General features: G+C 39.0%; 2 protein-coding genes across 6 annotated transcripts; one reads left to right on the plus strand and one right to left on the minus strand.

Moving 5' to 3' along the window:
- Positions 1-475: 475 nt before the first annotated feature.
- On the minus strand, positions 476-9520 carry unc45b (unc-45 myosin chaperone B; the record flags this gene model as incomplete). Of its 2 annotated transcripts, none has more annotated exons than XM_079366311.1 (20): positions 476-1883; positions 2807-2962; positions 3068-3185; positions 3289-3404; positions 3590-3703; positions 3811-3877; positions 4278-4405; positions 4543-4683; positions 4771-4912; positions 5661-5755; positions 6049-6349; positions 6467-6638; positions 6751-6921; positions 7042-7207; positions 7386-7553; positions 7668-7757; positions 7970-8145; positions 8251-8287; positions 8397-8558; positions 9285-9520. In XM_079366311.1, 19 exons carry the CDS (start codon positions 8556-8558, stop codon positions 1611-1613), a joined length of 2793 nt encoding a protein of 930 aa, XP_079222437.1. In that variant the 3' UTR covers positions 476-1610. The 2 variants fall into 2 exon arrangements, with proteins under 2 accessions (XP_079222437.1, XP_079222436.1); XM_079366310.1 differs by lacking the exon at positions 9285-9520 and adding an exon at positions 9007-9063.
- A 2379-nt stretch (positions 9521-11899) lies between these two features.
- kif2a (kinesin family member 2a) lies at positions 11900-26761 on the plus strand. Of its 4 annotated transcripts, XM_079365679.1 has the most exons (22): positions 11901-12112; positions 13053-13146; positions 13234-13349; positions 16328-16422; positions 16970-17092; positions 17960-18014; positions 18819-18935; positions 20391-20491; positions 20643-20738; positions 20827-20881; positions 20978-21140; positions 21275-21365; positions 21507-21570; positions 21664-21755; positions 21848-21990; positions 22291-22495; positions 22660-22770; positions 22866-22933; positions 24092-24239; positions 24849-24950; positions 25240-25375; positions 25827-26761. In XM_079365679.1, exons 1-22 carry the CDS (start codon positions 12052-12054, stop codon positions 25910-25912), a joined length of 2322 nt encoding a protein of 773 aa, XP_079221805.1. In that variant the 5' UTR covers positions 11901-12051; the 3' UTR covers positions 25913-26761. The 4 variants fall into 4 exon arrangements, with proteins under 4 accessions (XP_079221807.1, XP_079221805.1, XP_079221808.1 ...); XM_079365682.1 differs by lacking the exons at positions 13053-13146; positions 13234-13349 and adding an exon at positions 23184-23309; XM_079365680.1 differs by lacking the exons at positions 13053-13146; positions 13234-13349.
- The last annotated feature ends 276 nt before the right edge of the window (positions 26762-27037 follow it).

Here is a 27037-nt window from a genome sequence, read left to right on the forward strand (position 1 = left end):
GCCTGGAAGTTTTCTTCATGTGATGCAAAAAGCGTCATATTGCATCACATGAAGAAAACTTCCAGGCAAAGAAAAACATATTTTGAAGTATCCCCTTAAAGGTTCCTGTGGCCCATGATTCTGCGTTTCTGGTGTCTGGAGTCCCAGAAAGGTTATACTAATCAGGCTGTATTACTTTGCAAATGACTTAATTGATTAACAATGAAAAGATAAGTGCTTTGTTTAGTGTCATTAAAGAAAATAAGACTCTTATCAAAATGTTAAAAGAATTAACCTCTCTCCCCTCATTTCAACAACACACACCTTATAGGAAGATAAATGATATTAACCCCTGCAATGAATGGTATTTTTTTTGGTGATTATGACATTAAACTTTAGAACATCTGATTTTTATTTTTTATTTTTTTTTGTGAATACACAAGGTCTGTGTAGGGATCATTTTGAAATTGTATTTTCTGAAAAACATTTTCAGTCATCAAAGTAAAATGGGTTTTTTTAATTGAGAATTTTTAAAAAGTACACAAGTGCCTCATTATACAAACAATTCAAACAAATGTAATTATGTAGAAGTTAAACATATCACCATGAATGAGTTAATAAATAAAAATCCACTTAAATAGAAACTAAACAAGTTTAAGAGATAAAACAAAACTATAGTAAATAATTCCAGATTAAACCTGACTCTTTTGTTGTTTGCTTTTTTGTTGTTGTTGTTGTTTTCATTTGTTCATAAAGTCATACTACACAACCTCTTGCAGGGTCTTTTTTAGGGGTAAACTTCTACCCCGGCTCTACATTTCTACCCTGGTAGATTTGGTGGAAACACAAGTAGTATTTGCGTACCAGCATTAGTTAGAGTTTTTCCTGATATTTACATACTGTAAGCCAAAGACTAAAGTCACAAGCAAAGTAATGTATAATAATGTTCATAAACAAGATAATGTAATAGAACAGCATAACAAGTGTTTTATTCAAAACTAAAAGGAGCAACGTTTTTTCACATTAAATTAAGTTTTGATGCATGCAAACCAACATGAGACTGTCTTGGCCACACTTTTAGGCAAGTAAATATTGTCCACTGTTTTGCAATAAAGCATTAAGGCTATGCATAGTCAACTAATATTGACCCTTTCTGATCCCTTGTTGTTGAGGATTTATGAAACATTTTAATAAATGTTCTCGTACTTTTTGACTCATTTATTTATATTGTTGTTTTATGTCTGAAATCCAGTAAATTGTACTCCCGCCTGTCTTGGCTAGGGCGCTCTTGTAAAAGAGATTCTTAATCTTACTTAGACTTTTCCTGGTTAAATAAAATAAATTTAATAAAGTAATTTTGGCGAACTGTTGGCTTTGGCTTCTCATTCCTTTAGTCATGAATGATAAACAGTTAAACCAAGTCCAATCAAACACATGTGAATGAATCAGTCTTACATTTTTAATCAAAGTATCGCTTTAGCAAAACTTAAATAATACTTTACGTTATATGGTTGGAACCTGGTTGATGGATCCTTTAATCTCTGAAGTTGAAAAGCATTAGAAAAAAGTTTATACTGTATGTAACAGAGGAAACAAAGAAAAGTCTCCATTTCTGTTTTTCGATTGTAGCTTTAAGAAGGGCTGCTGAAAGGTTTGATGAGACCAAGATCCATAGCTTTGACAAGGCACGCACGTGCAGCATCAATGGCCTCCTGCCTCTTCGGATTGTCCCCAGCTTTGCCGATCATTGAGAGGATTTCCAGCAGCTCACTCTCCATTAGCTTCTTCGCCAGCTCACTGTCATCTGAGTTGAGCATGTTAAAGACCACCACCAGGCCACGGTGGGCTATCCAAGGGTTGCTGTGCAGACACAACCTCTGCAGGATCTCCATCCACTGGGTTGTCTGTTGGGAGGGACCAGTCATCCAATCAGTGACAAAGTTTCTTACTTTTTTTTTTTTTTTTTTTTTGTATTTACATTACATTTCTCTACATCTGTATGCATTACTCAGTTAAAAAATACCACTCTAAGAGAATCCTATGATTGTTGGCCAGAATAAATTATTTTGCCCTTCTCCAAAGAAGCTTTGTCATGTGCGTCAACGTGACGTTAAACGGGACAAATGTAAAAATTAATAACAATTCAGCAGGAAGCTTGTGTTTTACACTGGAGTTGTAAAGTTTCAGAGAGCTAGGAATTATCTATGCAAAGGGGGCTTCTGAGTCATAATTTTTTTGTAACGACAGATTAAATCACTGCAAGGCAAAATAACACACACCCTTTGCGTTTTGTGAATTTGAAAAACAAACACAACCTTGAATATAGTGTCAGTAATCTATGTTTAAGAAAGCTACAGATACACAGCTATAATAGACCACACCAAAGGGATCCAGTATGTAACAAAATTATATTTTGCTAAAGCTTTCCAGATTGATACTAATGTATTATCATTCAGTTATTTAAATCAACTCTCTTTTTAACATTAAAATAGCATTACACAAAATAAGTAAACTGGCAGGTTAAAGCATCAGTGACATTCCTCCTTTGACATTGAATCAAAAGTCCTGATTCACAACTCCTTTGGGAAAGTTCAAATTTCAAATCATTCCCTTCAATATTCAATATCAAGTATAAGTAAACCTAAGAAAAAAATAGCAGATGTGTTGACCTGCAGCGTAATAAGTGGTTACAAAGAGCTGTAGGTCTTTGACATAGAGCTATGCAGAATTGGTTAGTAGCATCCAGCAGCTACAACATGGGCACCTTTTCCACACATGATGTCACTGTTATGATTTGACACATTAATATATATTCTGTTGAACTTACCACCATAGTCAGTTTGGTGCAGAGCTTTTTCTCTGAAGCAGAGAGCATGGCCAGAGCTCCAGCTGCAGCTACCTGGAGTTTCTCGTCATCCTCGCCACAAAGCAGCACCAGCAACTTCAACCTGTCGTTCCCATCCTCCAGGTAACGTTCTTGGACCTTTAAAAAACAATTATTGTTTTATTTATTCTTTAAATGGAGACACACCAGTTGGAGAACACGATGTTTGTTCATGTTTGTTTTTGCCTGGTTGTCTGTTCTTACTTTTTTACATGTAACAAGGTTGCACATGCATTCAGTGGCAGCCTGTCTGATCTGTTCATTCTCCTCAAACATGTAGGTCTCAAGATCTGGCAGGGCGTTCTCTTTCACAATCTTTAGCCTACAAAACAAATGAAGCATGAGCTGACAAATACACACAATAATCCAAATCCTGAAAATGCAAAGAAATAGGAAATGAACCATCATAATAACATCACAGTTACCTAAGTTTTTCACTAAAACCAGCAAAGTTGGTCAGGCCTCTGAGAGCTTCATAGTTCTGTGTTCCATCTCTGTCTGTGTGAAGGAGGTTCACTAAAGGTCGCACCACCTCATACACCTGCAAAACAAGAAAAAATTAAATCAAAAAATTACTTTGCTGATCAATGAGTCACACACCAAAGCCTTAGAGAGGAAAGCAATGTCAAAAGTGAAGAATAATTTGACAAGCTGTTTCCATTTCTCTCTTTTTGCAATTGCATGTATAAAGACTGGCAAAGACAAAGCCAAAACAGGATGTCTTACCCTCTCACCGGGGAAAGCAATTTCAGGGTTGGAAATGGATGCAATCTTAGCAAGGGCGTGGCAGGCTTTCACCTTTCCACTTTCTGTGCCTTCCAGAGCAAGTGGTATCAAAGCCTGAGGGCAGAGCCAGTGATGTCACAGCAGTGAACGACAGATGAAACATTTTTAATTAACCAGTTTGTCAAGTTAGCGTATGTCCAAATTCTAAACGTATAACTCACCTTCCCCCCACCTTGAGCAACAATTATTCCACGGTCCTTGGAATCCTCTGACAATGCCAAGAAAACCCTTTAAAAGACAATTAGGTTTAAAAATCTTGTATTTCTAAGTAATGTGGCAATTATAGGAGAAATACAGTATATTTTGTTTATTCATTTGTGTTTTAGGCTGCTTTGCATCTTTTCTGTAATGGTTTAATTAAAACTACTACATCAATACGAGAATGGCCTGAAGGAAAATAAAAAAGAATTTGTAGGCATGCAATGTTGATCTGATTCACGGCCTTACTTTGTGATGAGTTCGAAGGTTTTTCATCTCGTTTCCTTTCAAACTTTTATCTAAGACTTGAAAATCATTGGGGTTTCCCTCATTTAGAATAATGTTGAGTTACAAATCGAGGGCTTCCATTCAGGTTTTTGTCATGTTATTTGGTGCATCAGACTTTACTGTGATATTTGTCTCCTCCCACCTTGCCAACATCTCCTTGGTCTGGTCTGTCAGGATGGAGTTGTCTGCTTTGACCATGACAGCAAGAGCTGAGATGACTCCAGCCTTCAGCAACCTTTTCACTCTCCTATCAATAAAATCCTTCTTGTCCTGAAGAAAGCAATTATAAAACATGTAAATATACAGTATGCATACAGTGGTTTAACATTTAAATATTTCCAGGTGTACCTGGTACTCTGTTCTGTTGTCTGAGAATAGTTCAGTTTCCTATATTTTTCTTTTTTTACCTTGGGGTGTTGTTCAGGCACATGTTGCTTTGAGAACTTGGCCAGTTGAACCAGCTCAGGGATGATTTCCTTCTTTTCATAGCAGTTGGTGCAGTTAACCAGGGTGCATGCTACTGCATATAAGATTGTCTTGTCCTTAGACTAAAAAGTCAGAGATAAAAGAGAGAGTTTACTTTTTAAGTCTACACAGATAAACGGTATTATAACATCTGTGTGTTGTCTCCATACCTTGGCCAGTTCAAACATAGCTTTCATGGCAGGCTCATCTTCAACAAAGTCATCTTTCACGTCCGCATCATTAGTCAAATAAGCAAGACCCTCTATAGCCCAGTTCCTTGTTTTATTATCAATCTGGGGATTACAAAGCCACCTAGAAGAAAAAGACATGAAAATGTTCATCTTTAGTGCACACTTTTGTAATAAGGTGAAGTGTTAGCATTGTCAGGATTAAAGGGAACTGAATCACCATAAAACAAAATAATAATTATACATATATCCAATTCTCTCAACTTGCCTAACATTTTAATGTCATCATGTCTGATTCTAGCTTTACTGTTGTTCCTATGTAAAGTTTGTCACACGAGTTAAATTTACATGTTTCTATAGAATGGTGATATTGCATTGCACTTTGTTAAAAACTTAAATGCACATTGGTAGATACATAACAAAACTCAAAACTTAAAGCACTGTTAAATGCAAACAAAGAAACATGACACCCTCAGCATAATGGAAACTGTCTCGCCCATCGAGAGTTTGCATTAGCATGTTAAAAGTTTAGACTGCAGAGCTGATAGTGTATGTTTTTGGATGTAAACACTTGAACTGTCAACCCAAACACATACTGTACATCAAAGCCATATTATACTAGGCCATATTCAACCAAATACAACATTTCAACACTAGAGTTAAGCTAACAAGCGACCAAACAATGATTCTAAGCATTTTATATAAATAAATATGTTAGTAGATATCAGTGCACATGTGACTCCTCATCTGAGTCTGGTTCTAAATTATGCCAAATTATTTTTGGAGGAAAACTTATTAAAAAAATATATGGACACTGGTAAGCTTTTATCGAACAGGTTTCTACACAGAATCTACAGATTCTTTGTACTCACTTTCTGCACTGCTTGGCGAGCTTCTCTGTGGAGCCTTCAGCAAACTGCCTTAAACTGTAATCATCACCTCCAGCTGAACCCAGTTTACAGAGACCCTATAAAGGGGACACAAGTCACATGCTTACACTAACAGTACCTGGAAAATGCATAATCTAATTTAATTCCATCATACATAGTGTTTGAATAGAACAACAGTACATTTGCACATATCTGTTTGTTTTAATGTGTCAACAATAACCATGCACAATGTTTTACTTTAGCGGTTGCTGTCTTTATTGTGGCTTGCTTACTTCTTGTTTTGTTTTTTTGTTTATTGTTCATAGTTACCAAAAATAAAGGTAGAATTAGGTTCTATCTGGTGATCCATTTTTATCCCAAGGACACTCACCACCAGAGCACGTATCTTAATCTTCTCATTCTTGGTCTTTTTGTAGATGTCCTTAAGCAGTGACACACCATTGGTGATGATGAAGCTGGCACGGCTCATCTTCGTTGAGGAGTGGATCAGAGCCTCCACAGCAACCATCTGGTCCACCTCCCGTTCAGAGGCACACAACGCCACCATCATCTCCATTATACCCTGATGTCCAACCAGAGCATTGCCCACATCAAAGGGACCCTGAAGCAGGCCCGAGATGGTATTGATTGCGTGAATGGTGCTGTCCATGTTATTGGGGTCAATCTTGGATCTAGAGAAAGGAGAGCAATGAAAATAAAAACATGGGTTCTGTTGGCTTGGTCACCACTTATAGAGTTCGGGTCATAGCCCTTTGAAACCATGCTCAAGTGTGGATTCGTGTGTGTACTTTATATATGCATCACAGATGTCCCTGAAGTTATTTCTCTCTGGGTCACATTTGAGGTCGTCATAGAGCTTGGTGAGGAGCACACTAGCAATCAGCTGTGTGTTGTCTGTTAACGGCAGCTGGTCTGGCAGTTCAGGAATCTGACCACAAACCTTGAGGATCTTCTTCAGACCTGGAGAAAAATCAAACATAGGGATATATAGGTATCTCATGTAAGTGAGTCAGGGATGCAGTATTTGGAAAGCAACTCCAGTAAAATAAAGACCTGTAGCTGTAAGTCTCACCGTTGTCAATGGTGAATAGGGCTCTGGAGTGGTCTCCTGCTTTTTTGTCTTTGCGAGGTACATTTTTGCTCAGGAGGTTCAGCGCCTGGTCTCTGCCATGGCCAGACACTTTCTTACTGGCAACCATCTCCAGCAGAGATAGGAGAATAGTTTTCAGGTCTTTAGATGCATCTGCAGAAGGAAAACAATATGAAGAGTGTTTTGTCCCTGTCAGTAGTGCTGTGAATAAGTACAGCCAGAGCATATCAGTTTTTCTTTCTGTTACAGGTTTAGATGGTGATTATTTCTCACCTAAGACCAAGGCCTCTTCTTTTCCATACTCCCTTTTATCTCCACCAGTGAGGGAGTCATTGATGCACTGGAATAGGTTGCAGGTGGCAAGTGCAATCTCCTCATTGTCAACAGCCATGATGCTGCACATTTTATCAACACCCACCAAGTTAACAATAGCCATGGCCTGTTAGGGGCAGTGAAAAGAAGTGCTTCACTTAATTATATTTCTGATAAAACAACTACCATCAAACCCTATTTCTATTGTATCACAGAGCTGAAGTTTGTACTTTTGGTTGTCTGAAGAATACTTTAGTGGAGATTCTTCACTCCAATTACACAAAGCCCATTTTTAAATTACTCACCCTAGCTTTGTGTCCTGTGCACATGCCTGACAATGTGCGAATAGCAGCCAGGACCATCTCTGATTTGCCTGTCTCTATCATGGTGAGCAGCAGAGGCACTCCATTATTCTGGAAGATTCGTTCTGCCCCAGCGTCTTCTCTGGACAGCACAATCAGGTTGTTTGCAGCCTAAAATAAAGGATGCAAGTTTGCAAAAGTGAAACCCAGACAGATCTCAACAAACAGCAACTTCATATACTTCATGCAACAGTGTATCTACTTCATGCTAGAGAATTTACTTACCTTTTCCTTCTTATCCTTATCCATTTCTTCATCTAAGAGAATGTCAAACATGTTCTGTACCCTTGAATCAGTTGAAAATGTTGTCTTAAGCTGTGGACAATAAAAATGAAACCATTATTTCCTGTTGTGGCATTTCCTGGTAACAATATATGGCCTGTCATTTCTTTGTGGCCACTGCTTACTGTACACATCCGGACCATAAAACTAAGTTGGTGTTGAGTCATACAAATATGGAGAGTCACTGTATAATTCTTCTCTGTCCTGTGCTTATGTGGATGAGTGTTTTGTTTTCTGAGACTGACCTTGGCCTGGATATCAGCTCCTAGCCTGCGTAAAGTCTCCAGGAAGGTCTTGTTCTTTGGTTCGATGGTGGCGCATCTCTGCACGTCCTTAAAAGCCATGTCAAGTTTACCAAGCTTCTCCAGAGCTTGACAACGCCGGTACAATGCTTTAATATCTGCTGCATCAACATCAATTGCTAAATAAAGAAAAGAAATAACCATAATGAGTTTGGAGATGTAGGTTTGAGGGATGATTGTATTATTTTGCTGTTGTTGTTTCTTTCATTATGTATTTACATTACCTTTAGATGCATCCGATGCTGCATTTGTATAGTTTTCCTAGAGGATGAACAGAAACATTAAAATTGAATCCAAATTTTCCAAAGAAATGCCAAATATATTTATATGGTAAAAGTTATTTTTTGAACTGCTTTACCAAACTGCTTACCTTTTTTAAGTAACATGCAGATCTGTTCCTGTATATGACAGCAAGCACTTTTTTGTCTTTGCACCCCTTGATGGCTTGAGTGTAGCATTCAATGGCCTTGTCAAACTCTCCTGCTTGAAAGTGTTTGTTTCCTTCATCTTTTAACTGGACTGTGTCTCCCATCTGGTAGAAATAGAGCAATTATTATTATTATTATTATTACAGCATGTACAATGTAAAGACTGCAGTGTTTAATTTTCTATGTAAAGTCTAACCTGAATTTCTACACTTAGGTTTCAGTGTGTCCAGACACATACAGATGGATAAGATGGGGTTCAACAATTAAAAGTTAATTCAACATAAGAAAAGACATCAGAAATTAGCTTTAGGCCTGTTTCGGACCTGATAAACAATATTACTATGTTTGATATGTTAAATAATTATAATGTCAAGATACAACAAAAGTCTCCTCAACACTAAAAGGCTCAACACTTTCAAATATAAAGGGCTGCAGCAACTGTCCAAAACCTTAACCTATGTTCAGTAAAGAGCATTATTTAACATTCACTCAGCTGAGTAATCTGTTCACATACTGTACAATATAAAACTGCAGAAATGTTTTTATCCTCACCGTCGCTAATAAGTGTCCTGCTGACCTGGGTATCCTGGAGCAAATGGCCAGGCACATGTTATCTCTAACTTTAAATGGCCCCCCCTCAGGCCTTATTTGGGCATGGTCTTAGACCCCCATAGAGGCCTAGTAACAAATGCTACTTTCCTACTGAAAGACACCATCTCCCACTGCTCCCCTGATAAATACAATCCACACTTCGCTGTATCATTGTCTAAAGATACTTATTCACACTTTAAAGTCACTGAAAGCAAATTTTTGTATAAACTGTACTGTACCTTGATGTTTGTGTGTTGTGTGACGTCTCGGTGTAGATGGTCTAGTCCCCAAGTCCCTCGTGTTTGTCACAAACTTTTGCTCATGTAACCTTCCCCTACTAACAACTCAAATTATATTTATAATGAATCCCAGTGAGGTGTGGCAAAGCCAAGAAAGAACCATCTATCACACACAGGGTTTCACTCCAAGCACATTAAAACTCTAAACAACAACATTGCACTAAAGGTCATAAAATCCCAAACTACCTCGTATAACAACAAATATCCTCTATATGTCTAAGAGATATTAAAGGCTCTGTAAATAAAAAGATTTTTTCATATTTACTACTTTCTGTTAGAGAGACCCCCTTTGAGACCCTTTGAGATAGTTTGCTCCTGATAAGATCTATTTAGGGCAGAGACAGCTGAGAACTCGCCAGCAAATGCCTGATGTCAAAGTGGCGGGAGGAGGGCTAAGAGAGTTTGGGTGTTAGGAGACGGGTGGGGGGGTGGGGGGGGGGACTGACAGCTGTGGGATCACAGAAGAACCTGGTAGCTTCTGGAAAGAGAAAAATCTAGAGTCCAATGAGTTGAGGTCAGGAAGGTGATTGTGCATGGAAAGGTTACACTCATCGTACTAATCATATCAAGAACTATTCATGAGTAGGCAATTATTCAACTGTGTTTGTAGTAAAAATGGCGTGGATGTTTCTTTGACAAGGCTTTGTCCATATAACAGCAAAACTGATATAATGTACTCTTTTATACTTTTGTTAAATGCCAGATACAACCAAATTTCATACTAAACTGACATGTTACAATGACTTCAGCTTCTATTAACTCTTCATTTACACTGCTCCCAACCTTGTTAGCAATTTTATTGTTTACTATTATGTAATACATGTTATAAGGATTACATTTCACAGTGTGATATGTGTTTTTTTTAATTATTATTATTATTATTTCTTATGATCCCTCATATGCTATTCTTTTCACTTTGTTAATCTCAACCGTTTTGTGTTTTACACATGGTCACAACAGTCACAGATGATGATGCAATGTTTGAATGCTTAACCACACAAAAAATCCCCTGAGAGTGACATCTGTGTGAGTTTGCTGATTCATGGTCATAATGTTTTACCTTTGACAGGTGGAAACAAGTATGGGAGCAGGAGCACACACCTAAATATTTAAAGGACAATTTTAATATGGTGTATGAATGAATTTTATTTTCGTGTCATGCGCACATTGTGCCCAACCCTCATGGGCTTAAGACACCAGAAAATGCATTGCATTGCAGTGGTAGTAACATTACATAATATCTTTACAAAGTTGTAGGTTCCTGGCGTAGTCCATTTTTTAATAACGTTTTCTGTCTCTTTTCCAAGGGTTTACAAATGAAATATGAAATAGGAAAGATTCCTTTTTTTTTTTCAACACTTCTTTTGGTGTAACTTGAAAGTTCAGCACAAACTTGAATCCACATATTGATAAAGTTAAGTCATATTTGAAACCAATGTCCTATCTCCATTTTCACATTTTCTCTTTAAGCTCCTGTCATATGCTATATACTATACTATTTACTATTATTATCTATTTTACGCTATTCTACGCTGACATGACATGCCCCACGATAGATAGATAGATAGATAGATAGATAGATAGATAGATAGATAGATAGATAGATAGATAGATAGATAGATAGATAGATAGATAGATAGATAGATAGATAGATAGATAGATAGATAGATAGATAGATAGATAGATAGATATTGTCATCAATTCATGACAGTGAAATTGAATTAAGTATTTTTCTGATTATTTACCACCTTAATTGTGCAGTTGACATTAACATGAACAGTCTATTAAGAATCTAACAGTGTCTCATTGCATGCTTGTCTGTTTCAATTTAACAAGATATTTTTTAGGAATGCAGGGTACTAAAATTGATCGTCTGTTTACACATGAGAGAGTTGTTCTATTTACATTCCCGTCTGATAGCTTACAGTTAGAAAGCACATCATTTATCTGGCTAGTAAAAGAGTTAAAGGAGTGACTATGGAGTATTACCCTAGGTGGAATATTACACCCTTTGTGCCACCAGGTGGCCTTATTCATCTACTTCATTGAAAGGGAAATCATTAGAAATGGTCGTCAGATGCTTTGCTAGAATAAGACAAGTGTTTCAATACAATGCCATGGATGGATGGATGGATGGATGGATGGATGGATGGATAGATAGATAGATAGATAGATAGATAGATAGATAGATAGATAGATAGATAGATAGATAGATAGATAGATAGATAGAATTACCACAATAAATATTTCACTTAAGTAAGCAAGGCCCTACATAAATTAGCAGTATATTTATTTAAATGTATTCTACTAACTCAATAGTTACAATGCCTACCTATTTGTCAGCAAAATAAATAATTTAACAGGCGGTACTCGCATTTTTTTTCATTAATGCACACATTGTGGCACCTGTTAATGTGACACATCATTGAACTTTATTTTCTGACATAATACATTGTTAGTGGCATATTTAAATGAAGTTATATTATAATTCGAAACATGGACCAAAAAAAAAAAAGCCAAAGGTGTGTTTAAATATTGTCGTATTTAATCTGAAAACTGTCGGACCGGAAACACTACGTAACACTAGCTCATACTGCTGCTCGCGTCTTTCTTCCCGGCCAAAGACTGCCATACAAAAAATACTGCATTAGAAGGCTCATATTAACTGACTTCACCATTTTTTTGTTAATTCTTGGAGTAATGTAGAATGGCGTCGGTATTTGGGAAGATTGTGGTTGGTACTTATGTGGAGATAAAACGCAGTGATGGTAAGTTTCAGCCTGTGTAATGTTGCCCCGCCGCACTGTGTGTGAGTTGTTTGGGGATCTTTGTTGCTGCGGAGAGTACAGCGACCGTTGGTCCTGTTCGTAAAGCTCAACGTTCACGTTAGCTGAACGGAAACGTTAATATCGCTGTCAGGGCGGAGAGCCTGAATCAGCCTCCACCTTTGTTAGCTAGCGCCTTCACCAACTCAATATACATTAGCAGTACATTCAACATTTGACAACCCAATGTGCTTTTTATTTAAACTTTATTAAGCTTGGATTCAAACGTTAGTATACATAAAGGACGCTATCGCAATCAATAATTCGAAGGATATATTCAAAATGTACTTTGCTAAGCTAGCTAACATGCTAATCAAGCTAACGTGAGTTCGGCTGAGAGCAACGTTAGCTTGTGATTAGCTAGCCGACTGGTTAATGTTGCCGGCTTTAATACAGAAGACCAACCGCGGCCTGTTTAGTTGACAATTAGCGGACTCTTTGGCTGTATTTAATACACATGTAATTACAATAATATGATAATTAGCCAATCTAGTGAATATTCATCAGACTACTTAGCTGTTAAAAAAAAAAATGTGTTGGTTGTTATGGAAACCCTCTTTATGTGCAAGATGAGAACATGTTTCTTAACATACCATGTAATTTAAAGGTTTTGTAATGGTGACATAGTAGGGTAACACAACAGTAATTTGTTCTTGTAATGTGAAGTGATAAGAACTTATATCTGAGTTTATTGAACGAAATGATTGCCTGTTGTGTGCTTACCTTAGAAGTATTGTATATCAAGGTGAAACATTTATTACAATACATTCACTTTAGTTTATTTGAACAATAAACGGAGAAGTAGACACAGGCCATTAAATGTTGATAGTTGAATTGTTCTTGTCAATGTGAATGTCAGCTTTATTCTGACTGCCTTGTGTAGTCAAACAGCATTGCTTCAGGGCTAGAGGCCAAAAGATGATTGAAAAGTTTGTGTCATTCCTGCTGGTCCTTCCAGGATTAGGCTACACCCAGTGGTAATGTTTCTCACGAAACCTCACACAACAAATACTCTTTTAAAGAACTGGATTGAAGGTAAACTGGCAAGGGTGTGTTTTCAACAGTTATATCCCCGGGGCCCAGACTCTGTTCAGCACCCAAAGACCCAGGGTGAGATGTGTGAGAAATGCAAAGCAAGCAATAAAGAGGGAAGCACTTCTGTCCGTCCATTTCCCTGCAGGTTGGTGTTGCATCCAGAGCAGGGATTGCTTGATCTCTGGGGGGTTGGTTCAGATTCAAGCCAGATTCAGGCCATTAGCCACCACCCCATCTGTTGCCGCCAGCTCCCTCAATTCTGCCAGGACTCTCTCTTGCTTAATCTCTGTGTTTTTCCCCTGTCATAGTCAGGCCTGTTGACAGTATGGTCTCTCCTAAACATAAAGTGCTATTCAGTAGTGTTTTGAAGTTCATTCTCCCTGTGTCACCACCAGCTCAACTTTTCTGCTTACATGGTTTATGTTTAATAGTTTAAATCAGAGCCTTATTTGGTTTCAATAGACATTTTCTTGTTATAAAGCATTCCTAACTGTGTGCAGTATTGAAGTGTATGATTTTTAATGTAGCACTGTGCAATTAATTACAATTTTAATATTACATTGATATTAGCCTTCTTGCTAAACACATCACGATGTAAGAAGCTATCGCAATAAAGGCGATTTATTTTTGATGCTTTAAACTACAGATCAGCTTATCTTGGAGAAAGAAAAAAAAAAAAACTTTTTTAATTCATTTTGGTATTCAAAGGGTTTTTTGCAAACGCATGTTTTGTAAAACATGGAGAATAGCAGACAGACACAGACATTGAGATATTATGCTCATTTTAATTTTGTGTATCAATCACAATTCATAATGTTTTCGTAATATTGAATAATGTCATTGCCCGCTGCTGATTTGTTTCATATCGTGCAGGCTTAAGAGAGGATGAGACTGCATGAAGCCTTGTATTTATGGACCGCTATATTTTCTCAGTCTGAGACATGTAAACTTAGTTTCATGAATGCATGCATTATGTTTTGTAGTGAAACTGATGATCCCAAGGCTTTGTTTGTTCCTTAGGCTTAGCAGAGCTTGAAGCACCCTCTTAAGCCCCTTTAACTATTGGGAGATGTCAGCATAATCATCCAGCCAGGTTTTAGCATTAAAGTGGGACACAGCAGACTGTTGATTCAGTTACAACTAATCTGCATATCAGCTGCTGTAAGACAAGCTATTATGTGACTTTGTGATCCTGTACATCTGACTATGAACTGGAGTAGGCTGTTTGTATCGTGGACTGTAAATACTAATGGGCACAACCTGAGTGACGTCACCCATTGGTTTCTAAAGGGCTGTTTTTAAAGCCTATCCATAGCGGTTGCCATATTGGATATATGCTGACTCTCACAAAAGTAAGAAATCTTCCCTGATGCAAGCTGTTGTCGCATGCTCAATAGCCTGCTTTGGAAATGGTTTAATAAGTTTAATTACAACAAATATCTTAAGTCAAAGCCCTGCTCATTATTATGGCACCCTTCTTCTCTAGATGTGAAGGGAGAAAGTTGTCATTACTGTAAAAAAAAAAGCAGTCTTTGTGATAGCATGGAGGTAGCTTGGCCCCCAAAGCCCCATTTGTGTGTTTGTCGTCACCGCTCTAATCTCAGGTCATAAAGTATTCTATGAACTACCTGAAATTCCTATATTACATAGCAGTTACTAATGCAGCATGTTGTATTGAGTCCCTGCACAGAAAAGCTCCTTTGGTACTCAAACATGACCACTGACATTCACTTTGGCCAGTTATATTTCCATCTTGTCTCCGCTTTTTTATCGCCAGGAAAAAAACGACCTGAGCAGGAAGCTGTAGTGAATTATTGGAGGACCTTGGCTAACCCTCTGAATATCCTCTAAGAGCTGCAATCCTGCTCTCAACACTTTGAGAAGAAGTGTAACAAGCAGCACGTGTCTGTGTTGTTCCAACCAGCTTATCAGCTGCCAAGGGTTTTGTAAACTACTATGTCACGTTAATCGTAGATTTGCCATCATATTCCCATCTGGCTTTCTTTCCACAGTTCAGAGGATTCTCCTCACTCTTTTAAGAAAGTAACGACAACGAATGAGGGTGAAAACAAGACGAACAGATGCCTTCAGACTCAAGTCCCCAGCAGTTACATTAGCTCTACACCTAGAACATCTCCCTATTTCCTTTTTTGTTTCATATTCTTTCTGTTGTCAAGGACTGGTGATTGGTTGGATCATCAATTTGATTCAGTCCAAATCTAGCCTATATTTTCTAATTACTCAAAGTTGCCTCTTCAACCTCAAATAAATGTAATGTTAATACATTTTTTAAATATCAATATGTTTCTACTTAATGTGTCATATTACTGTCTGCTCAAACATGCTGTTCATGACCAGTAGTTGGTTTATCCCTTTTTTAGCTAATTTATTCTTTTATATTAATTCTAAGATTGTGCATGTTGTATATATTTGCCAGTTTCGAACCAGTGCAGCATAAATCAGAGAAATGGTCAGCATTTGAGAACAATAAAATCATCGGTGCCTCTGAATAATAGATAAAAGAACATGGTGCTGGTTTCCCTGGATTGTGCTGGGAATTTACAACATACAGTTAGATCCTCATAGACAATGATGGGAGGGTTGAGCACTTTACAGCTGGTGTCATTACCCTGCAGACAGAGAGGCGGAGAGAAGCATACAAGCAGCTGTTACTGTAACTGACTGCCTATATTATCAGTGATCCGTTCCAACGGCTCATTATGAAATGAGGCATCGCTTTAGCTTTGATTCTAGTTTCCTAATCAGGAACTATTTGGCGCATGTCAAACCCTGTTCCCACTGCCCCGGTTTTCCTTTAAGAAAAAAAACAAGACTCGTCAGATCTTAAGAGTATACAGTGTTTTAAGAACCCGCATCTTTTATGTGAGGTGTTGATACCAAAATATGTTCTGTTCTTGTTTGCATGGACTGGATTTAGTTTTTGGTGCTTCATTACAAACTTTGTTTTTTCAGTGTTTATTACCAGTCACATAACATGATTGAAGTCTGTCTAAAACATTGTTAATTTTTTGTCTTGTAAGTCCTTTTGAGAAGACCACCTTTGCATTTATAGTGTCTGCATATCTAATGTTTGTTTCCCCCATGTCTATCATACTCTCACAGGACGTATACATCAAGCAATGGTGACCTCTCTGAATGAGGACAATGAGAGCGTCACTGTGGAGTGGATAGAAAATGGAGACACCAAAGGAAAAGAGGTAAACCTCCATCTATGAACCTGCAAAGTATCAGACACACTGCTCTTTGTTTTTTTGTCGTGCTTTCACACTAGCACAAAACTTACTCCTGCAAATCTTCAGAAGTTTTCGGGGTGAGTTTTATGTCAACGCACACACTCCAACTTCATCTGGAGTTTCTCCTGTAAGCCCCCGAGTGTTTGTTCCTCAGAAAGTCAGAGTGAGAAGATGTGAGTGAGTGGGAAGGGTTGGTGATGTTTGTTTTCGTTTTGTGACAGGTTATGTCTGAGTTTAGATAGATTACAAAGGTGAACATAGGCTGTCTTTGAAATGTTTCATGTTAAAGGATGTACTCTGGATTCCTAACAGTGTTGCTAGATTCCAGACTGATATTATTAAGGACAACTATATCATTAGAAAAAAAACATCTCTCTTAAGGGAGGACAATAACTTCAGTCAGAGTTAAGCAGCAAAACCTTTTCTTGTCATCCAGGTGTCTTTAAGGCACCTAACCCACTGCTCTCATCATAACTGATGACATGAAACCTTTTAATATGTTTCTGGGCAGATTGACTTGGAGAGTATATTTGCACTTAACCCGGATGTGGCTCCAGATGAGGAAATCGCCCCGAGTCCAGAGACTCCACCCCCACCCACGCCAACATGTGTAAAGGTCAACAAAATTGCAAAGGTGAGTAACCAGTATGTTATATAATTCAACACCAGGTGACAGTAAATCAGTGTAATACGATAAAGATTTGTAAAAAAAAAAATAAAAAAAAACAACAGTCGGCATTCACAGTATGGCCTGAGTGTGTTCACACTTGCTCAGGGAGTTGGCTGCAGTTTGAAACCTTAATATAGAAACAGGATCTTCTAAGTAACTTACTAATTGGTGCTGTTAAGTACACTGTGTATGGTTTACAGAAGATTAGGGCTGTTTTACCACGCAAACACAAGGGTTATTTAGGTAAATATTGCACAAGTAATTTAGACTACCGGGTAATACAATTTTGTTTTCAGTTTTCTGTGTTGAAACAATGTTGTTGAACTGGCTAATAAATGTACTGTCACTCCAATTGGACACTGTAAAGTGGCCTGTTTTGATTTTATAATTAATTTGAATGAGTCCAAAGCTGTAAAGTGGATTTAGTGTTAAACAAACCCAAGCTCTAAACAAGAATCATGCTCACAAGAAATGTACAGGGATTTGCAGCCTTTCATAACTTTGACATTTCACAAGAAAAAAAAAAAACTTCAAAATGTGTTCAGGGTCATCACGAACAGAAGTGTTAATAAAAGAATCCTCTGTTCTCCCACTAATCTGACTCTCAGGCTTCTTCTATTTCTGTAGCTTGACATACTGCAAGCAGAAGAGAGTGAAAACAGAATCAGGTTAAAGATGCGTTTCTTTTTCTCAGATCCTGAGTAGCAGTGACGTTCTGTGAATAAAAACAAATCTGGGAATCACTGAACGAAAATAATCTTAATTTTGACAATCTCATCCTATCCCGTCAATATCAACTGGAGCTTTGATTTTTTTTTATTGTTGTTGCAGAACCGTCGGACAATAGCACCTGTTAAGAATGACACTCCGTCCAGGGATAATAGAGGTTTGTATCATGAAGACAGCTGTGACTGGTCCAATGGTCATGTCGTTACATTCAAAACACACAAGAAGAAATCACTATCTCACACACCAAAAACCTTTATGTGGCAAGTCTTTTTTGCTTCCTTTTAAACTAAAGTTAACACTTTAAACTAGAGCACTCTGAAGTCTATTTCTACTTTTGTTTACACCTTAAACTCTGACCTCTGTCCTGTGACCACCTTTCTTTTTTCTGTATTAAAGTCAAGTCCATTTTAAAGGAACACTTCTTGCAACTCCATTGAAGTGCCAAATCCAAAGCAACTAGTGTACTGGCAGTGTGATGCACACCAGAACATAAGTCAAAAAGCCCACAGTGGTGTCACCCTTTATAAAACAACACTACATTACATCCCCTCTTTATGAACACGAGGATCTTTTTTTTTTTTTTAAATCATTTTTAGGATGTGGTTTCATGGATGTTGTTTTCAAGAGATATTTAGGCATGATAAGGCAGATGTATTGATACAGCGCCTTTCATGCTCAAGGGTAATCCAAAGTGTTTTAGTTTACAAAAAGGATTAGAAACTATAAGAAACGGACAGTAAGAGACATACTCAAGTTAAAAAACAATACAACAGTCTAAACAGCCTGCTATTCTCACTACAATCTGGCCCACAAATCAACAGCAACAAATACATTCCTAATGAGAGTCATTCATAGTTGAGAAGAGCGTTTCATTTCATCTAAAACTGAACAAAAGATGTTGTGCTCGCCCCATGTGAGTTGAATGTTTGTATTCCTTACATTTGTGCTTTGGTGTTGATAGGTATTCCGACTCGGGCCAGACCCACACAGCCTCAACAACCTGAGCCTGCACCCCCGCCCCCATCTCAGCAGCCTGTACCTCCCACTCAAGCTCAGACACAACAGCAACTGCAGAATGGTAAAATGGTCCCACAATATGGTGCTTTAGATGAACCTAACCTGTCACCTAACTTTGATCTCCCTCATGAAGAGTGGTTTTTTTTGGGGGGGGGGGGGGTCGTGTTGTGGATTTATTTGGTGCCATATACAGAACACTGATATATTATCACAACCATTGAATGTCTAATGTTCATGTTCATCACAGAATCCTCACATCAACCCATATCCAGAAAGGAGTTTGGACAGCTTTGTATGTATCACCTGCATGTTTCCCCTGCCCTCAATGATTCGTGGTGATTCAAATAGAGTTCCCATTAGAAACTGAATGTCCTCCAGTCTTACCAGACTGTAGTATACCAAACATGTCTGCTTGATGATATCCAGAGCTGTGGTGATGAAGTAGCACAAGCACAATCCATCCAACAGACAGGCTTTTTGGGTATTAGACAGGGAGTAGAAAAAAAGCATGCCCTGCTGTACAACTGGCTGTCTCTTCCTGGTCTGATTTCTGCTGAGTCACACACAAGCACAGAACCTTCTCAATGAATCCCTTCAGTAGCTCACTGTCGTTTAGTGAGTCATTGGAGAGGGGGGGGGGGGCTTTGTTTCTCATTCACACCTTTCAGCTCCACAGCTGACAGCCTGTGAGACCCCACAAGTAGTGACAGCCTTTTTCCCAGTGCTGACCCAGCTCCTCCCCTGCTAACAGATTAGAGCAGATTATTAATCTCTCTGCTCTGGTAGTGGATTCACAGGGAGGCCAGGACTGTATTACAGGGCTGAGGCTACAGCAGTGAGCCAGAGCTAATCAGATAATACTGTTTTTTTTATTAACTCTTGTGAGGAATCAGTAGTGGCTTTAACTCACTTTTTTTGCTAATTCGTGTTCTCTTATTATGCTAATTAATAGATTGTGAGTGACCTAATCTGTGGGTGTGCTGTGCTGGGAGATTGAGAATAACCTGGTTTACCTGTGATGGATTCAAATAATATTCTAATCATTCTTCCTCTTAAACTGCCTCAAACTTTAATTGCAGTTATACAAGGCACATCTTAGTTTTAGGAATCCTCTGGTGCAGTTGTGATTAACTTTCCAAAACAATCATGCGAGCAGATTGAACACACTGTAAAGGCCTTTTGTTGGGAATGTAGAGAAAGCAGCTAGTGTTGTACTGGAGGCACTGTGTTCCAGACACTACATCCTGCTCTGTGCTCGAGCACAGCTCACTGTTGTGTTCTGTAGGAAATAGCCCAAGGTCTCCTGTCTTTTTTGGGGGATGACCAAGATAAAAGAAAAGACTTACTGAGAGAATGATAGTGCAAACGCAAAGTAGAAAAGACTGAAGATAAGGAGTAGAAGGAACAGCGAGCGAGTGGATTGAGAAAGGAAAGGTCCTTTTAACCAAGAAGGGATATGGCCATGTCCTGCGGAAGGTAATAGATGGGCTAACTGTGTCTCTTGTCTTTATGGCAGCGAGGAGGAAGTCCAACTGCGTGAAGGAGGTGGAGAAACTGCAGGAGAAGAGGGAGAGGCGTCGGCTTCAGCAGCAGGAGCTCAGGGAGAAAAGAGCTCAGGTACATGATGAATATTATTCACCTTTCTAATTCACCAAACATGTTCCTGATACTTTGTATTCACTTCAGTTGTGGTATTGGGATGATGCATTGAAAAAGAGATGATAATTATACCCCTGTGACTCTTTATTTCCTGCTCGTCTTCCTTCAGGAGGTGGATACCACCATCCCTAACTATGAGATCATGTATATGATCCGCGATTTCCGAGCCAGTCTAGACTACAGGCCCTTGACCACCGCAGACCTGGTGAGCAGAGATTTTTGTCCTTCTTTTCTTCCCATTTGAGGGAAGTTGCAACATTATATGAAACAATGTTTTCTCTGTTATGGTGCAGATTGAAGAGCACAGAATATGTGTCTGTGTAAGGAAACGCCCACTCAACAAGAAAGGTAAAAAGAAAAAAAAAACTTCAGTTATAAAACAATAAAAACAAATCAAATCAAATCATAAAAAGTGCTGATATACTTGCCTCTGCTGGTTTCCAGAGCTGACTGTGAAGGATTTGGACGTGATCACCATTCCCAGTAAGGATGTGGTGATGGTTCATGAACCTAAACAGAAAGTTGATCTCACCCGCTACCTGGAGAACCAAACCTTCCGCTTTGACTACGCCTTCGATGACAGCACCACCAACGAGATGGTTTACAGGTTTGTAGCAACGACTTAACCGACAGAGCTGTTCCAGCAGTGACACCCGGCATGTCAACATGTTGAGTCGGATGATGCATTCACAGTTGTGGATTAAGTGTGTGTTGTTGTTTTCTAACACTCTCACAATGCAGGTTCACTGCCAGACCTCTGGTGGAGACCATTTTTGAAAGAGGCATGGCCACCTGCTTTGCTTACGGCCAGACAGGCAGTGGAAAAACACATGTGAGTGAAATGCAACGGCTCCTTCAAAAAGCCACAACCACGTCGGTTACAATCAAACAAATAGTCCCCATGAAGAGTTCTGTTGTCTTCTCCAACCCAAGCTAAAGTCTATTTCCTCTTTTATTGTTCGTTGTTCTTTAGACGATGGGTGGAGATTTCTCTGGGAAGAATCAAGACTGCTCTAAAGGAATTTATGCATTAGCTGGTAAGTCAGTGATTTGTTTTCTGTGCTTATATATTGTGTTCTCATTAATACAGAAATCATTGTGCTTTGACACTCGCATCTGTTTTCCTGCAGCTCGGGATGTATTTCTCATGTTGAAGAAACCCAACTACAAGAAGTTAGATCTACAAGTGTACGCAACCTTTTTTGAAATCTACAGTGGAAAGGCAAGTGATGTGAAATTATTGAAATTATTATTTCCTTTTCACCCCAAACAAAAATCCCTAACGCTGTCTGACTCTTGTGTGTGTGTTTGTAGGTGTTCGACCTGCTGAATCGTAAAGCTAAGCTGAGGGTGCTGGAGGACGGCAAACAGCAGGTGCAGGTCGTGGGGCTTCAGGAGAAAGACGTCAAGTGTACAGAGGAAGTGCTGAAACTCATAGAAGTGGGAAACAGCTGCAGGTAAAGCAAGAGAAACTTTGGTGACTTTTTGTTAATTGGTCGTGCTATCCCAAGACTTAGAAATCTTTTTTTTGTTCCGTCACATCCAGGTGACTCTCTTGTGTTTGTCCTGTTTTAAAGAAGTTTGTCAATCATCCTGCAAACATCGTATTTGCATATACATTACCCTGGTCATATTCCTTTTTCACAATGTAAATGTGTCATGATTATAATTCATACAGTTATTTCTTCTACAGTTGTTCATTTCTTGCTCTCTTCAGCCATCTTTGATCATTTGATCTTTCCCTTTCCCATCCTCAGAACATCAGGCCAGACGTCAGCCAACGCCCACTCATCCCGCAGCCACGCTGTGTTCCAGATCATTCTTCGGAGGAAGGGGAAAATGCACGGCAAGTTCTCGCTCATCGACCTTGCTGGGAATGAGAGAGGGGCAGATACATCGAGTGCAGACCGGCAAACTCGCCTGGAGGGAGCTGAGATCAACAAAAGCCTGCTGGCTCTGAAGGTGTGTAGGGCGCGTGAACTACCTTGATTTTAGATTGTACTTCTGTGCTTCTTCAGCTGGAGAAATGCAGTTTATGTTTCTCTGTGGTTGTGAACAGGCACAACATGGTGATCCCTCAAAAAGAAGCGTTCAATCACATTGAAACTATTCTCTTCTTGTTTCAGGAGTGCATCAGGGCTCTTGGCCGTAACAAGCCCCACACTCCATTCAGAGCCAGCAAGCTCACTCAGGTCCTGAGAGACTCCTTCATCGGAGAAAATTCCCGCACATGCATGGTCAGTTCATTGCCTTTTTAAACGTCTTTTAATAATGTGTCATCATCATAATCATTCCTCTACAAGATTTTTCAATTTCAATGATCTCTGCACAGATTGCAACAATCTCTCCTGGTATGACGTCCTGTGAGAACACCCTCAACACACTACGCTACGCCAACAGGTGGGGATATGTTTCCCTACTACGCTGATGTGGAAATTGTGATATTTTTATTTTAAGCTCCTCTAGTGTTCCTTAGTGTCTGAAATGTAGATTATTATTATTAGCTTTACCTATGTTGTAAATGTCTCTGCCTTCTTGCAGTAGTTCTGTCTGACTCTCTTGTATTCCTTCTCTCCTTCTCCTGCTTCGTTTCTTCTCTTCTCTCCTGCCCTCCGCGTCTCTGTGCGTGGTGTCGCTGGCCACCGTGTAGAGTGAAAGAGTTTGGGATTAGTCCATCAGACATTCCCTTCTCCCAGGGCGGTCAGGGAAGTCGCTCTGACCACTCGCCAACCAATACCTTTGAGTTCGATGATTTTGCTGATACCTCTCCCAGCAGGTCGAGCACTGCACTGCACTGCACGCAATCACCAACACACATACACGCACACACACACACACATGCTCCTCACAGGTATTCCTAATATTATCATACACAACCACAAGCTCATTTAGCAGCTTATATTCACTCCATCAACTGTTCTCTCTCTGGAAAAACCTCCACCCTCATCTTAACTTTCCTGTTTTTCCATCTGCATGATTTTCACACTTTCATCCCGTCACTGCCCAGCTTTGACCTGAGCTAACGCTTTAGTCTTTGGCTAGCTGTGGACGTGAGTGTTTTCTTTTCACTGTCTCCTGAGAAACAATGTGTCTATCTGTCCACATGTTGTTTTTCTAATTGTTCTGTCCGAAAAACATCAGTGCTGAGGTCCAGGAAGTCAGGGATGACTTTGACATCTGGGTGGGATTTAATCAGAACATGTGCAGGGTCAAAACCTGACTTCATAAATTACGGTTTGGAACCTCTCATAGCACTAAAACATCCACGACATTTGAAAGTGAAAGTGTCCAGGATGAGGTTTTAGTGCAAGTAATCCCTCTCATAGTCATATTTCTCTGCCCTTCAATCAGGTTGGCTTGATCATTATAAAAACCGGACAGAATGATTATCATCAAGCTCAGAGCTTCATCAGGCCAACACACAGTCATCCTTCCCCGTGCATGACGCCTCCATCCCGTGCTCTTTGTGAACGCTTCTGACCCCTCACATCCCAAACTCAAGCAGCAGCCATGTGAGTGTGCTTCCCTGACCATCTCCATGTTTGTTTTCCTCTGCAGGGTGAAGGAGCTCACAGTAGACCCCAACCAAATGATAGAGGGTGGTAGACCTAACATCCACACTGTCAATCAGCTGGATCTGCTGGACGAGGATTGGCTGAGTATCTCTCCACAGAGAGACGACCTCAAACTGCTCTGTGAGCAGAATGTAAGTATGCAGGGTCTGTTCTGTTAAAGCAAGCAAATGTCATACTGAATCCATGACTGTGTTAGTGTGAACTCTGTGTTACTTTTTGTGCTTTAGTGTGAATATTATTTGAGCTTGTTTTTACCCCTTTATTATCAGTGTTTTTAATTCTGTAGTACTTCGTCTATATATTTTTAGGACAGCATCCTCAATAGGAACAATTCAGTGGCAGCCGGATATTTGTGTAGGGCATGTACAGCAGCATAGTGGAAAAAAACCAAACACAAATGCACTCATAGAAAACTTTCAACATCTTACTCACCTTTGTTGCTTGTAGAAAAGTGTCTCCTGGTACATTAGATTAAATATAAGTTTTGTAGACTGTCTGAATCATTGTGCAACTGCTTTTTTTTTTAGTCTGAAAATATGTAAATAAACATCTGTGAACACACCACACACCTGTTCTTATCAAAAACCGTTTATCACACACTCCTGTGTGAGAAAGTCAAAAATGAGTTTTTCACATTTGAAGGATTCAGGCTCATTTAAGCGTTAACAGGAATGTCTTCAGAGATCCAGATTTGACAAGATCGTTTGTTGAGTCAACCTTTTCTACTCTGTGTTGACCAGGAGGAGGAAGTGTCTCCCCAGCTCTTTACCTTTCACGAGGCAGTGTCTCAGCTGGTAGAGATGGAAGAGCAGGTTCTGGAGGACCATCGAGCTGTTTTCCAGGTGAGGACGCATAACTCCAGTTTATATCATGTCATTCTTTGTGCTCATGTACACAGATTTACACAAAATTATTTTCATGCGCTTTGACCTGACCTTTTAAATATTTAAGGGAGTACATTGTTGTTGTTGTTTTTTTGATTTACTTAACAAGATAATCAATTATTGCTGCTTTACATCAAATATATTTTGCATGACTCATCGTAATGAGGAACCTTTACCCAATAAGAATGACAGGTATTCCTCAGCTCTGATAGGTCACTATTCTGATGTCTTTGTCCTCTGTGAGCAGGAGTCCATCCGGTGGCTAGAAGATGAAAAAGTGCTGCTGGAGATGACGGAGGAGGTGGATTATGACGTGGAATCGTACGCCACTCAGCTGGAGCAGATCTTAGACCAGAAGATAGATATCCTCACTGAGCTTCGAGGTATGACTAAGGGTCGCTGACACTCAGCAAAATGAGTAACTAGTTACTCCTATCAAAAAGTAACTGAGTCACTGAATTACTCCTTTTAAAATGACCTTGTTACTTCAGAAAAGTAATGTTACTTTTTTTTTTCTTCAATACTCAAAATAATATTCATTTCCACATGATTTAGTGTTGCTGTGTCAGCGAGAGAGGAACAACTTGTAAATGTAATGTCAGTGAAGTTTGGAGCGGCTCCTCCTTGGTCTCCTGTTCTCCTCTCTTTTTATTATTGTAGCGCTGTTCTTGAATATTGATAAGTAACTAGATGCAAAGCTACAAATAATAGTGCAGTGTGTGTGGGAGTAACTCACGTCACAGCTGACAGAAGTGACCAAATGATGACATCCATGCTGCTGTGACATAGACTTAATAACAGTTTTCATGATTATGTCTTTTCTTCCCTCAACAGATAAAGTGAAGTCATTTCGTTCTACACTCCAGGAGGAGGAGCAGGCCAGTAAGCAGATCAATCCCAAGAGGCCACGCGCTCTGTAGAGACTGAAGGCTGAAGAAGTAGAAGTGGCACATACAACAACATAACCACTAGATGTTTGGCACAACTTGGGCTGTCACTCGCAGCTGTAACAACAACACACCAATAAAAGGACATTGTGCTGTACAACAGAAAATGCATCTGATACGAACCCATTCCTAACAAAGCTGGCTGTTTACCCACTATGGGCTCGTTGGAAAACATAGGAGGGAAAAAACTTTCAATTCCTTTCTTTTAAGTAGATTCTTTTTATGGAGAGTGTTAGTCTCTTTTCTTCTTAAATTATTTTCTTTTATACTTGTTTGTACTTTATTTGAGCAGTTCTTTTGGACCTGGTTTCAAAAGAGAGCTTCAATTAACTTGTTTAAACGTTTACTGCACAAAACCAGTATTTGACTTCTGGTTGCTCTGGCTGACATGTCTGCATGTGCATTATGTAATAGCCCATGTACATTGCTGTCCTCAGTTTTGTCATTCTTTTGGGTCCTCAGTTTGCATTGTAGTCTTAACTTATTACAAATAGTCTCATCTTAATTTTTCCTTTTTTTTTTTTTTTTAGAACGTTTTCCATTCTGGAGGAAGCTTTCAACACGTTTCCTTGTGCCCCTGTAGTTCGTTTCAGTTCGTGCCATGTCATTCTATGTGGCAAATGACTTAAAAAAAACAAACCTCTTACTTACTGTAAAACATGTTTTTCACCCCTGTTTAACACTTTGTTATATAAATGAAACTAGGAAATCTGCTATTAATGTATAGTGAAAATCACTGACTTACCACTGGTTACATTGCTCAGTGTTTGCACCGGATGTAATACTGGATGAAGTAATAAAGATTCATGCGTTTCATTTAAAGGCCTTTTGTGATAATGAGTGATCCTGATAAATGGGCGTTTATTACTTAGGGGGTAAAATCAGATATGTTTCATGAACAATTTCGAGTCTCCAACCTTGAAAACAAAAGTAATATAAAAAAAGTAGTGTGTTAAACTCCTTGAGAAACATTTTAATAAAAGATGCGACCACATGAGGGTAGTAATGAGCATTAACGTGTTCAAATTAAGATATATCCAACAAGGAATGCATATTCTAACCAGACTTTAACCAGTCAAAAGCTGGTATCTTATTTCA

Source organism: Symphodus melops, assembly GCF_947650265.1.
Source record: "Symphodus melops genome assembly, chromosome: 1".
Taxonomy (NCBI): domain Eukaryota; kingdom Metazoa; phylum Chordata; class Actinopteri; order Labriformes; family Labridae; genus Symphodus; species Symphodus melops.

Coding starts and splice junctions, on each gene's coding strand:
- kif2a (XM_079365679.1), top strand. CDS start 12,052: ATGGCGTCGGTATTTGGGAAGATTGTGGTTGGTACTTATGTGGAGATA. Junction 13,147..13,233: donor GGATTAGGCTACACCCAGTG/GTAATGTTTCTC, acceptor TGTTTTCAACAG/TTATATCCCCGGGGCCCAGA. Junction 21,141..21,274: donor ACCAACGAGATGGTTTACAG/GTTTGTAGCAAC, acceptor CTCACAATGCAG/GTTCACTGCCAGACCTCTGG.